Source organism: Xenopus tropicalis, chromosome 3, assembly GCF_000004195.4.
Source record: "Xenopus tropicalis strain Nigerian chromosome 3, UCB_Xtro_10.0, whole genome shotgun sequence".
In the NCBI taxonomy this organism is placed as follows: Eukaryota; Metazoa; Chordata; class Amphibia; order Anura; family Pipidae; genus Xenopus; species Xenopus tropicalis.
In genome coordinates, this window is record NC_030679.2 from 53,758,070 (window position 1) to 53,772,838 (window position 14,769).

The 14,769-nt window shown below is 35.0% G+C and overlaps 1 protein-coding gene across 1 annotated transcript in view; it reads left to right on the top strand.

Annotated features, from left to right (window-relative positions):
* lrriq1 (leucine-rich repeats and IQ motif containing 1) overlaps nucleotides 1-14,769 on the top strand; it is a 92,448-nt gene that overhangs the window by 66,390 nt on the left and 11,289 nt on the right. Inside the window, exon 22 of the mRNA XM_031898898.1 lies at nucleotides 1,369-1,470. Within this exon, the coding sequence (XP_031754758.1) occupies nucleotides 1,369-1,470 (102 nt within the window). The remainder of the gene's footprint in view (nucleotides 1-1,368; nucleotides 1,471-14,769) is intronic.

Genomic DNA, 14,769 nt, shown 5'->3' on the forward strand with positions numbered 1-14,769 from the left:
TATTGTTTTTTTCCTTAATATATATGTTTTAAAGATATTTTGCTTCTATGTGTCACACCATAAAATCCACAATAACACCCATTATTCCTTAAACTACATTACTTTGTTTTTTGGGCTTAAAAAATTCTGCTATTTAACATCATTTGGATGGTCTGCAAAAAAAAAAAAAAATCACATTTAAGATCAAAATATATGTATTGCTTATTATTGGATCATTAGACTAGGCATGTGACCTAATTTCCTGGTTTGACCTGGTTTCTGTTTGAATAAAGTTAATTTTCACGTTGTTAAAAGGTATCAAGATAAAGAGAAGATCTATCAAAAGCTTGCACAGGGTTTGATTTTCACAAAGAAACTGTCTCTAAAATATAAAAATATTGTTAGAATATTGCAATATGCTCAAATGCATTGGATTTTTTTTCACCAAATATCCATTGTGTAGGCACTTACTAAACAAATGGCCCCTTTGACACCATACTGATAAATACACAATTATCACAAAGCTTTCTAAATCATATTACTATGTTTTTCTGTGTCCTATTTTATTTGACAATTGATTTTAAATGGAATTTTTCTTAGCAAGGTTCATATCACTATTGGAACTGAATATATAGCACACAGAGTAGAACAGTGAGGTTTCTATGTGAACATTTGCATTCATTTGTTAGAATTTTTAGCTCACCTACTACAGGTATGGGACCTGTTATCCAGAATGCTTGGGACCTCGCGTTTTGCAGATAATGGGGTTTTAGTAATTTGGACCTCCATCCTATTAAGTCTTCTAAAAACTTATTTAAACATGAATTAAACACAGTAGAATTGTTCTCTCTCCAGTAAGGATTAATTATATCTTAGTTAGGATCAGTACAAGGCACTGTTTTATTATTACAGAGTAATAGAAAATCATTTTTTTGCAGCTTTCTGGATAACAGGTTTCTAGATAACCGATCCCATACCTGTATAACACAACAATCTTAACCTTCTTTTGTATTGGTAAAATTAACCTGTTAAAATCTACTGGTGGTATTACATGCTACAGATGCCAAAGGTTAAATCTGGGGTTTCTTTAGATATCTGTTTGTGAAATAAAATGCATTGTGTGTCTATAATATTTTTAAATAACATTTTTTAAATAAAACGCATTAGGCGAGATGAGTTGGTTTTCTGAGAATTGTAAATTACAAGGCTATGTTAGCTTTGTTTATATTTTGGAATAGTTATTGGAAAATCCCTAACTTCTTGTCAAACTAAACTAAAAAAAAAAGGCATTTTCAGTGCCCTTAAACCCCTGCAAAAAGAAAAATAAGCTTTAAAAATAGCAAAAGTATATCATGGTCTTTTAAAAGTAACACATACAATTTCATCTAGACCCAGCTGTGCGTCTGGCGTTGTTCAAAAACAATGAAAATAAACACCTTCCTGTGAAGCCACCAAAGAAGATACAGCAAATGAGAGAAGAATATTTCCAAGGTGAGACTTATTAGTTTTTCCTTAAATATTTTTCTCCTAAGAGATTCTAATTTGCCATTGTTATATTTTAGCCATATCAATTATAAAGCATAATATTTTGCTTAAAGATAAAAAATGAAAAAATATGGTTTCAGCCTTTACCAAAATATGCATAACAGTTTTATTTAAAAGCAAAAGGAAATATTGCATCAAAATATACTTTAACAATAAGAAAAAAAATCTTTTGATTGTGAAGTTTTAAAATCAGAACCCTTCAAAGGAAAGGTGTTTGGTGTATCTGTGTTTTGCATTTCAGCCTCATGTGAACTCGGTAATAGTTACACCTCCTTTTTCTCTGTAATGGGCTACAAGGTAACATTTATTTATTCTATATATACTTATCTTGTGTTATTTAACCAGTCACAACAGTTATGGAGTAGTCCTCTGACTGGCTTTTAAAGGTTTACAGCACATTCCTGATTTCTAGAATGTTGTTGAATTTATCTATAATGAAGTCTCTTCACTCTATGTAAATGGCAATAAGCTTGGGAGGCTGTGAACACACATGTGCAGAGCAATTCTGGGGCAAGAGATTTTTGATCACCTCTACTGTTATCACTGATCCAAAAGTGCTGGAGCCCTCAAGGTATGCAACAAGTGTACCACAACACAATTAGAGTAAGGCTTGTTACTATTATTGATTGATAAAAACTCAAAAGCTGACTTCTTAAAATTTGTTGTTGGGCTTCTGCAGAGGGCCAGGATTACATTCATTTTTATCAATAGCAAGTAAAACTGGATATGAATTTGATACTTGTTTGTATGTATATACTGAAATTGCACATTGATTGCTGTCACAAGTCACACCATTTAATGAGAGCAATCATGTAGTTAAATAAAAATAATTTTCTTTGTTTTTTATTATACTCTGAAAACTTGCACATCCACATGTACAGTGGTGCTTTAAAGTTTGTGACCCTTTTAACATTTTCTATATTTTTATATGAATATGACCTAAAACATCATCTGATGAAGAAAGCCTAGTTAAACCCATGAAACAAACATTATTATATTTGGTCATGTATTTATTGAAAAAAAATAACAATAACATATTTGTATGTGGCAAAAACAAGTAAATTGTTCTCTCAGTATTTGATGTGTCCCCCTTTCCCTTTGCCATTCCAGAACATTCATTTTGTTCTTCTATTATTCTTTGGTAGAATGATGTGTGTTAGGATCATTGTCTTGCTGCATGACCCACTGTCTCTTGAGATTCAGTTTACAGACAGATGACTTGACATTTTCCTATAGAATTCTCTGGTATAGTTCAGAATTCATTGTTCAATCAGTGATGGCAAGCCATCCAGGCCCAGAAGCAGCAAAACAGGCCCAAACCAGAACACTCCCACCACCATGTTTCACAGATATTATAAGGTTCTTATGCTGGAATGCAGTGTTGTTCTTTCTCTAAATGTACACTCCTCATTTAGTTTGATTTTGACTTTATCCTTCCACAAAACATTTTTCCAGTTCCCTTTTGGCTTGTCCACATAATGTTCGTCAAACTGAAGACTGGAGAGCAGTGGCTTTCACTTTGCTACCCTCCCATATACACCATCGCTGTTCAATGTTTTTCTGATGGTGGACTTATGAACATCAACATTTACCAATGTGAGACAGGCCTTTAATTGCTTGGAAAATACCCTGGGTTCCTTTGTAACCTTTTGGAATATTAGACACCTTGCAGTTCGAGTTATCTTTGGTGGTTGACAACTTCTGGGTAGGGTAACAACCCCATTTGTACACAGTCTGTCTGACTGTTGATTGGTGGAAGTCCAAACTCTTTAGAGATAGTCTTGTAATCGTTTCCAGTTCTATGGACATCAACAGCTCTTTTTCTGAGATCCCCAGACACCTCCTTTGTTCGAGCCATGATACACATTCACAAATGTATTGTATCAGGCTTTACTGGATCCCCGTTCTCTAAATAAAACAGGGTCTCTCACTAACACCTGCTTGTCATTATTAAATTATAATCCTAAAGTTTCCCTTACTTTTGCAACACACAGATATGTTATTGGATTATTTTTTCTCAATACATACATGACCAAATATAATAATTTTTGTTTCTTTTGTTTTCTTCATCTACTTTTAGGCTTGTTTGAAATTCAGAGTTTTAGGGCACGTTCATATAAAATATAGAAGATTTTAGAAAAAGGGTTCACAAACTTTTAAGAACCACTGTATAACAGCAGTAATTCAAGTTCTGCACTTAAACATATGTTTATTCATAAGTTTCTGTTTTAGTTCAGTATAGAAACTTGCAGGTTTAGGATCCCTTATTTGGAATCCTTATGACCGAAAGTTTTCCGGTTAATAGAGTTTCCTAAATTCTGTTTTCCTATAGGAATGGAGGAGGAAGGGCAAAGAGAGCCTGCAACCTACTTCCAAATCTTTAAAAATCCCAACTTTGGAGCTTTAAGAGCAGGTTGAATGGTCCCTTAACATGGAGTGTTTTGGGTGTACTGTATACTGGGACATCAATAGCTGTATTATCTTTTATATACACTGCTTTCCTGGGAGAAGTATCAATTGCTATGTTTGTTCATAGAAATATTTGTGTAAAAACTGAGATACAGTGGAGGAAATAATTATTTGACCCCTCACTGATTTTGTAAGTTTGTCCAATGACAAAGAAATGAAAAGTCTCAGAACAGTATCATTTCAATGGTAGGTTTATTTTAACAGTGGCAGATAGCACATCAAAAGGAAAATCAAAAAATAACTTTAAATAAAAGATAGCAACTGATTTGCATTTCATTGAGTGAAATAAGTTTTTGAACCCCTACCAACCATTAAGAGTTCTGGCTCCCACAGAGTGGTTAGACACTTCTACTCAATTAGTCAACCTCATTAAGGACACCTGTCTTAACTAGTCACCTGTATAAAAGACACCTGTCCACAGAATCAATCAATCAAGCAGACTCCAAACTCTCCAACATGGGAAAGACCAAAGAGCTGTCCAAGGATGTCAGAGACAAAATTGTAGACCTGCACAAGGCTGGAATGGGCTACAAAACCATTAGCAAGAAGCTGGGAGAGAAGGTGACAACTATTGGTGCGATTGTTCGAAAATGGAAGGAGCACAAAATGACCATCAATCGACCTCGCTCTGGGGCTCCATGCAAGATCTCACCTCGTGGGGTGTCAATGATTCTGAGAAAGGTGAAAAAGCATCCTAGAACTACACGGGAGGAGTTAGTTAATGACCTCAAATTAGCAGGGACCACAGTCACCAAGAAAACCATTGGAAACACATTACACCGCAATGGATTAAAATCCTGCAGGGCTCGCAAGGTCCCCCTGCTCAAGAAGGCACATGTGCAGGCTTGTCTGAAGTTTGCCAATGAACACCTGAATGATTCTGTGAGTGACTGGGAGAAGGTGCTGTGGTCTGATGAGACCAAAATAGAGCTCTTTGGCATTAACTCAACTCGCTGTGTTTGGAGGAAGAAAAATGCTGCCTATGACCCCCAAAACACCGTCCCCACCGTCAAGCATGGGGGTGGAAACATTTTGCTTTGGGGGTGTTTTTCTGCTAAGGGCACAGGACAACTTATTCGCATTAACGGGAAAATGGACGGAGCCATGTATCGTGAAATCCTGAACGACAACCTCCTTCCCTCTGCCAGGAAACTGAAAATGGGTCGTGGATGGGTGTTCCAGCACGACAATGACCCAAAACATACAGCAAAGGCAACAAAGGAGTGGCTCAAGAAGAAGCACATTAAGGTCATGGAGTGGCCTAGTCAGTCTCCGGACCTTAATCCAATAGAAAACCTATGGAGGGAGCTCAAGCTCAGAGTTGCACAGAGACAGCCTCGAAACCTTAGGGATTTAGAGATGATCTGCAAAGAGGAGTGGACCAACATTCCTCCTAAAATGTGCGCAAACTTGGTCATCAATTACAAGAAACGTTTGACCTCTGTGCTTGCAAACAAGGGTTTCAGTTGCTATCTTTTATTTAAAGTTATTTTTTCGATTTTCCTTTTGATGTGCTATCTGCCACTGTTAAAATAAACCTACCATTGAAATGATACTGTTCTGAGACTTTTCATTTCTTTGTCATTGGACAAACTTACAAAATCAGTGAGGGGTCAAATAATTATTTCCTCCACTGTATATGTAAATTAGAAAATTTGTTGACAACACCCTTACCAATGTATGTTACAGCTAAAACCGCATTCCATGTTACTTTATTTAATTTGTATTACAGGATAGGGCTACTGTAATGCTTTCTGTGGCAGCAGCCCTATGCTGCTTAACTTACAACCCCCTGGCACTCCCTTCAGTAATGCCAATGCACATGACGATCATCATTATTTGTATAGCACCAACAAGTTTCACACTGCTTTGCAATAATTATTGTTCAGTTATTGGTCCCTGCAAATGCACACCAAGACCTAGGCACTGGCAGTCTGTAAGTGATTTATGCCAGGCTATAAGCAAGATCTATTGGAGGAACTACAACTTGGCTGGGTGGGAGTACATGTAACTTTAACTGCACTGGGCAGCCCTCCCAGTGTACAGAAGGCCAATGGCACAAGTAATATAAATGTTCAGGTACTAGTTGGGACTCTAGCATATTTTTAATAAAATTGCTATCACCTTTAAAATGATATGGTACATTTTATTTATGCCTTTGCCTTGTTATGTGGGAATGTTTATATCTTTCTGATATATATTTACCATGACATGATACCTACATTTTGATAATTACACAGTATTTCAAATAGAGAGGTACTTTTCTAGGGACACAAAGAGTACCTGGTAAAACTTGATTTTATAATATCTCTGGTTATTCTAAATATTATATTAGTGGGAATTCATCATCCTCATATATTTTTAAAACAAACACTTAGGCACGTGAGTACAACTTATCCAGCTATCTGACACCATTACATAATATTGCAATGTTCGTGAATTCAAAAAAGAAAAAGATCAGAGCTCCTAATTGACAGCTGCAGTTCAGCCATATATTATATTCAGCTGAAAGCAACCAGACTCTGTAGGGCCAAAATAATAATAACCTTATTGATTAGATCCAGCTGTTTAGATGTAGAAAAGCTGTCATACGTGTTTGCTTGTCAATTATATTACTGTTTCAATCTCTGGGGTTAAGTAAAGCAAGGCCAAATAGAAACCCCACATAGAGAGGTGTCAGAGATACTGGAGCAGTAAATACATGAACAAACCATAGCAACAAATGAATTAATTGCTACGAAAGTCATCTTAACCCTAGTCTTTTATTATAGTACCTTGCAGGATAAAATGTGTCAGTCTGCTGTTCACCTGAATGTGAATTATTTGTAGTGTATCAACTGAATTTCTTTACATGCTTATCTATGTATTCACAAATCAGGAAGACAAATTCACAAACAGGAAGACATGTCTCCACATCCTGTTTGCTCAGTTGAAGGAGCTGGTAAATTATATGTTATAAAATGAACCCCCTAACAAATAAAGGTCTATTCATATCTGTGTATTGGCAAAGCTTAAGCATTCATACTTATGCACAGAATCCATAGTTCATACTCATTAAGCTGACTTTTGCTGTTTGTAGGCCTTAATACATTGTAAACACTTTTTTTTTCTTATGTTATAATGTATTCTGAGGTATTAGAAAATACATGAAGAAGGGATATTTGCATTTAAAATAGGGGGGGGGGGGCTTGAGAAAGGGCCTTATAACTTATTTATTGCTGGAAAAGATTTTGTTTACACCTAATTTGACCTGCTAAACACTTAATAGGGTGCTGATATGAAGTTAAATAATGTATCTTTGGAAGCATTGTTAAAACCCACTTAAAATATTAACAGGACACAATCAGCTTAATAATACTGCTAAACTGTGCTTGTGGCTTTCTTCTAAGTTGAAATAATCTGTAGTTCCTTTGCTGGCCTTTTAATATAAAACAAAACTACCAGCGTGCTGTTCACAAAAAAATGACCTCCAAACAAGCAAAATTATTTCCATAATAGCATTCAAGAGAAAAGATTTCTAAAATCGAAAATTCCTGAAGTAGTGCAGGATAATTGTGGATCAATATCAGTTTTGCAACAGAGGAATTCTTAATGTATGACAAAAAAATTGTTATAATAAACACAGTTTCAGAGGAAGAGTGATATAAACTAATCTGGCAATTCAGGAATCTGTGGAACAGCTAGTAGGTGTTTATTCTAATCGTTTCCTGAGATTTAATTTATCTAATATTCTTTATGTAGATAATAAATTATAGTAATTTGGTTCTAATTTGCTATTGAGATTTAGGGGTTTCCTAAAATAAATGAATTATGTTTTACAGCATAAAACATTCTGGGAGAATTTTTGTGTACATTTTGCATTCTAATTCTAAAAATCCTAAAAAATACACCAAAGGTCTCCGCAAACTAAATGGATGGAGAAATATTTTACAGAGAATTTTTCTGAGAAGATCTTTCAACCTATTTACAATTATGCCATGTGTAGCAGATTGTATTATTTAACATGCATTTTATAGGCTGACTGTAGTAGTGTGCAGTAAGCATCAGATCAGTCAGCTATCGGATAACCTTAAAAGGCCATTTCAGGAATGCAAAATAGTGAGGTGTAATAAATGATGCAATATTGTGGCACTGAATTTGTATTTGCCTGTTGTTTTCAACTAAACCGAATGGACTGAGTAACATATAGATCTGAATAAATTAGCAAAGAAGCAGTTTAATTTTAAAGACATGGCACTGATGCAACATGTCTGCAATATTCACTGAATATGAAAACATCAAGCTTTTGTAGCCAAAAACTGCAGTTTAATTAATATTTAATCAAATTGAAGACATTGTTAATTAAAATTAAATATCAGATATAAATTAAGCATTTGGTATATTTAGTATGTTACAAAAGTTAGTACAGTTTATAAAGTAACTTAGTGTAAATGATATTGTATAATGTGTAAGTCACATCACAGTCTCTTTCCCTAAGCATTTAGTGCATGTGGTAATGTTACATTCATTTTCACTTGTATTATGGCGGTAATGCTTTAAATGTGTTATTCAGGTGCATTTTACAAAACGATCACTAAAGCGCCAGCATGAATGCACATATTTCTGAATCACACAGGATAAGAAAGCATAAGTATCTAGTTAAGAGTAGAAGCAGCAGGAGGTTTTCTTTTTATGATCAGTCTACTTTTAATTAAAGCAGTTCAGCTCTTACTATGTATGCAGCAAATAAAACGTAAACATATACATTTCCAAAAATGTGTAAGATCTTTATCTTGAGATGTGATGAAACAGAGGAAGTTTGATTTTTTTTTTTTTTTTTAAATCAGAGCAATCATAGCTTTGTTTCTTATTATCTAATGTGAGCTCACACAACAATAGCACCCTGCACACTGAAATATTTTCTCATTTTAAGGAATAAATGGCTCTCTACCAGCCTTTTTACATGTAAAACGAGTAGGTTAGTTATGTCCAATACATCTAAAAAAGAGCCAGGATAAAATAAACATGAGGAGTTGGATATCTTGGAAAAAATCTGTCATGGGTTTGGGTTAATCATCTCCAGAAGAAATTCAACTTGATGCCTGAAATGTTAGACTTCTTGGAGAAAGTAGTAAGCCTGAGGCAGTGTTGATCTGAAGGAGTGCTCTCCTTGGGTCAGATCTGCAGTGCTGGCAGAGTGCAAACCCAGTTCACAAGAGCAGCCCTCTGAAAAATATTGCTGTGGACGTTTAATGTTTGTACTTTGGTTACATACTTGTAATAGTCCATTTTTGCATTTTAAAACATAACCTGAATAAAACCTGTGTCTAATTTGGCATTCCTGTAGAGTTTAAAGAAAAGCTAGCCTTCTCATTCATCGGAATGGGAATGAATTTCAAAAAATGAAAATTCAAAAATATTCCTAATAAAGTAGTAAAATAATTCTTAAATGTATTACTAAAGTTTTCTTTTGTAATTCTCTAAAGTTCTTTTAAAAATTCTAATAAGGGGAAGGAGGATTCACATTCTTTATCTGACCATTGTATGACCTGATAACTATTTCCTGAGCCTAAGTAAGGTTGTGACCTGGGTCGCAGAGAGCAAGTTACAGATAATTTTAGAAACCGGTTAGACAGACCTCAATGGATTTTTATTTGGGGGAGGACAATGTCTGGATTAATTCCGTATTGAACAAAGTGTTTCAACATTTGGATTTAATAGGATTGGTTAAAAATAAACAGCATTTGTTGCCATATGCTGTGTGCAAGCTGTTTTTACATTTATATGGAAGGTCAGCATCTTCTCTCTATCTATTTTTATTCAGATCACAAAATGTGTTCAATTCATCTTCGGTCATCCTGTTTCTTCTTATTGCCTAAATTGTTTACATATAAGGAGTGTCTGGATATCAATGTAATTTAGTGTGATATAACACTAGTAATTTCTAAATAAAGCAACCAGCATATTTTTCACTACTATCTGCCAACAAAATGCAGACACATATAAAGTTATACGATCTGAAGCAGAAAAAAACCCCAAAAGTTTTCAAATGGACCCAGTGGGTAATTAGGACAATTAAGTTTGTGTAACTAGGTGGTAAAATACCCCCCCCCCGAAGCACTGGTCTAAGGTGGTCTCAATAAATGGGGTAAGCTCCTCAACGGCATATATTGAGTGTGTGTGGCTCTGTTACAATCTGTCTACTGTTGGAGGGACTCTTCCGGCCTGCACCACCAGTGCAGAAAGTGTATGTGGGTGTGGTGTATTTTTCTTTGATGTTTATAGTTTCCCATTATAGAAAGAAGAACCCAAAAATCTAATGAAAGTCTGGAGAAGTCATGCAGATTTAGGGAAGTCTTGATGGTGTATAGAACATGGCTGTCCAGCTGTAGGCCCACAGGCCAGATGTGGCCCTCCAAAGGATTTTTATGGCCCCCAGTTTGTTCTAGGGCTCTATAGACTTCATTGTGTGACATCAAGATTTTAATATAATCTGTCCCTCAACCTGCTATATAAGAAGTAATCAGCTCACAACATATAATAAGTTAGACAGCAGTGCAAGAGAAGATTAGTGATAGTATCTCCAGTATAGTAGAGTTATTGAAGGATGCAAGAATTGGCGGCCTAGAAAGGCAGAATGGACTTCTGAGTTTTCAGTACTTACAGAACCTGATTTTAGCAGCCAGTACAATCTATTTTTACCAAATTGAACAGCAGTGCTTTATAGATTGTCACAAAACAACCAAACTGGAATTGGAATGGGCTTCCTTTAGCACTGGGCTCTGTGCCTTGTACCAGTTTAGCTTGTTTGCTGTAGGTAGGTGTAAGTGCTTAGCGTACACCTTCCTTAGGGGTGCAGATTTGCTAAAGTTCGAGTGATTTGAAAAATATCTATGATGTTTGGTGAATGAAGGCAGTAGCTCATGGACTGCTGGCATGCTTGAGTTTGTATTATAATGCAGTTCCAGAAGCAATATATGTAACAGACTAATTTTATGTATGATTGCAAAGGAAAGTATGGTTTCATTATTTTGGGGGGTTTTTGTTAGCTTTTTGTCTTTACACCAGGGGTGGCCAATACGTTGATCGCGGTCCACCAGTCGATCCCCCAAGGATTCCTGGTGGACCCCGATCAAGCCAGGGATGCGGAAGTGCTCCGTGAATGCGTACGTACGCTTTATTGCGTATGTATGCACGCATGGCGCACTTCCGCATTCCGTGACGGTCCGGTTGATCGCAACCGGAGCGAGTCTGGCCACCCCTGCTTTACACTTTCCAAAGATTTTATTTTGCTCAGTAGTCTGCAATAGAAAGCATTTACTTTTTAACCAAAGTATTCTTGTTATATAGAATACATTGGTTAATAGGACAGCTAAATAATACAATACCTTTTAATTTTAAAGAATGAATTCAAATTGGCTATGTGTACATTTCTCAAGAAACTCCATTATATCCATCACTGTACATCAGGATCTATTATCCAAAAGTCTTGAGACCTGGGGTATACTCCAAAACATTTAAGCATTAAATAAACCCAGTAGAATTGTTTTGCCACCGATATGGATTTATGCAGCTTATTATCGTAATTATCGTAAGGTTAGTGGGTATCGAACGATTGTACACCTAGCATTTTTTCATCCGACATGGGTCAGAAAATCGATCCACAGTTTTCTTTGCTTCAACTAGATGATATCACTTGAAATGGTTGTTTTTGTTGAAGGACAAATCATACTTTTAAATAATGGTTTTACAATTAGCTTGGTTGTACAAAAAGATCTTATACAAATCTACACATGTATGGCCATCTTTACACAGAGGTTTTATGAAATGTTTTTATATGTCCCATATTGCAAAATATGAGCTAAGAGTACATTGAGAAATATAGAAAGCATTTAGTACAGAGTATCAGAGATTAATGTTTACACTAACTAAATCACATATTTACTTTGAGAACCAGGCATCTAAATCAATTTATGCTGACAAAGACAGTACAGTTTTCAGTTTTTAAAAATGTAGTGATATATATATATTTTAATCTAAATGTATGTTATATATATCACTGTTAATGGACTATATTTATGGGCTAAATCAACTGATATCAACTGATATATGTTCTTTGCAATGGTTTATCTTTATTCTGATAGCAGAAAAATATATAAAAGCGTTCTGGCTGACTGCCTTGTAGGAAACAATATACAAAGGCATTCAGATGGTTATCAAAGCAGTCCCGTACCTTGGCTTTTTGGGTACAAATCTGACAGGATTTGCTTTACAACTTTATAAACATATGGAAAATCAGTAATCTTTCTTTCTTGAAGCTGAGGGTGGCAGCTTGCAGGTCTCAGCAGCAAGTGTAAACAAAGAGCACCCAACATACACTTTAACACATTGATTATCATAAGTGGATTGGACTTGAGGTTAAATTGTTTAATGTTAAGTTGTTTAACAAAGTTTCAAAGTTGTCTGAATCAGGTAGCCATTATCCCTAAGCCTTTCTCACTACTACTCTACTGCTTTTGACCTTATAGTGCAGAGGTCTTTAAGCTGTCCACATGTGGGCCAGTTTGGTATGAGCAGTCCCTTCTTGCAAAGGTTTCAGCTCTTATCTTTTTTTTTTACATATATATATATATATATATATATATATATATATATATATATATATATATATATATATATACATTCTATTATTTATTTTCTATTTTAGCATTGTTCTGCATGTTTGTATTATATATATTTGCTTAGATAGTCCTTCATAAATAAAGATATACACAATGTACACACATTTGGTCATGAAAAAAAATCATGAAATTGATCTAGGTTTTTTTGCAAACTTTTCTTTTTATACTGATAGCATATTTATGAAAAAACTGAAAAAGACTCAATCTTGTTAATTCATGGGAAAAAAATTGTTCTCAATTTGGTCTCATTTTAACATTAACACTATCTGATACCATTCCCCATGCCTCTCATTCATTCAGTCATGTAGATTCAGATTTAATAGATGTATGACTGTTCAACTGTTGGTGCAAGCACATTAAGCACATGGTATTTCCTTTACACTTTAGCACTCTTGCGTGTCACTCTTATTGACAGACTTATTTGCCTTCTGCAAAAATGAGAGAGACTAATTTCTGTTGGTCAGGTGGTCAATAGAAATCATCTTTGTGCTGCAAGTAGTGAAAGTAGTTTTATTTACAGTTTTTATTTACTACAGATGTCCACCAGAATGATCACAGCATGGCTGTATATATTAAAAAAATGTAGCTCTACTTTTACGCTATTTTTAAAGTAGCATTTGTTAACATTATGTGAATTCAAAAATGGGGACAGGGCTAAATAGAGCAGTTAGACAGAGAACTAACAGAATGAAGTGCCTGATGGGATTCAAGCCACCTTAAACAACCTGGGGTTTGTAAAATACTGGGGCTGCATTAAATCATATAGTATTAGGAACTACTTAATGAGAGAGGCAGTTTGTTATTTTTACATAATGTGCAATATGGGGCCAAAGAACTACCCTGTTTCAGGTTCATGGCAGATTTCTCTATTCATTCTTATAGGAGTTTTAGAAGCATATTTATTAAATGGTAAACACATTCACACATTTCCATAGAAATGAATAAAAAAATGGGAGGGGGTGGGGTTCGATGGAAGGAAAAGCTAAAATGTATTTTTTTCAAAAGCTCAAGATTTTCCTGACTGGTCACTATAAATCCCCAGAAGAATGTGGGAGACAATAAATATGAAAAGGGATTCAAGAGGAAAGGAGAGAATGGTAAGGACAAGATTACAATAATAAAAGGAGGCCATTGTTAGTGAAGGGAGTGCAATAAGAAAAAGGGAGCATGGTAGGTAAAGTGGGTCCAAGGAGCAGTTTAAAGTCCCATAGTGTCTGCAACATAAAGTCTGTGTTTCCCATCAGATCTCTGATCTGTGCTGTGCCAAAGTTAACATGGTATGGTGTATCAAGGAGGCACTACTGAAAGGGTTAAAAATCTAACCACGCTGTTCCCTGAAAAATATATCCAGTTTAAGAATTAGTGTCAGTGTCATCATTTAAATAAATATAAGATTCTGGAAACTCTAATGTTTTTTAATCTAAATGACTAAATGAATATCCCTGTAGTGATACTCTGCAGATTTTACAGATTTTTAAAATTGGCTTGTAAGGAAATTGAATGATGCGATTTAACCTGCAGACAACCTTGTCTTGTTTGTTCAGATGACATTTCTAAAAGTGCACACACAACTTTCCTTTTAATGCAATTATGTGACACATGGCCTGACCTTTCTGTCTGTCCAGGGGAGTCCTGAATTGGCTCATTCTGTGATATTGTGACATTGCTTCTGTTGCCTCGATTGTGACCTCAGATTACATGATACCCTTGAGATCTCTGGATAATAGGCATGACTCCTGCCTCTTATATGCATTTCTTTTACTTAACCTATGTAGGTACCTTTGAGATACATTTGAGATATATATATATATATATATATATAAAATGCATATACATATAATACACCTCCATTAATTAACTAATTGTTAAACAAGAAAATACGTTAAGGTTCCGAATTTCTTTTTTTCATCTTGAGATCCTTAGATAATAAGCATGACTCCTGCCTCTTATTTGCATTTTTTTATTAACCTAAGTACCACATTTGAGATATATATATATATATATATATATATTGCTAGTGTTCATTTTTACACCTTCATTTATTAACTAATTGTTAAACATCAGCATACCTTAAGGTTCCATATTTCTTTTTTCCATATTATATTTCTATGAACTT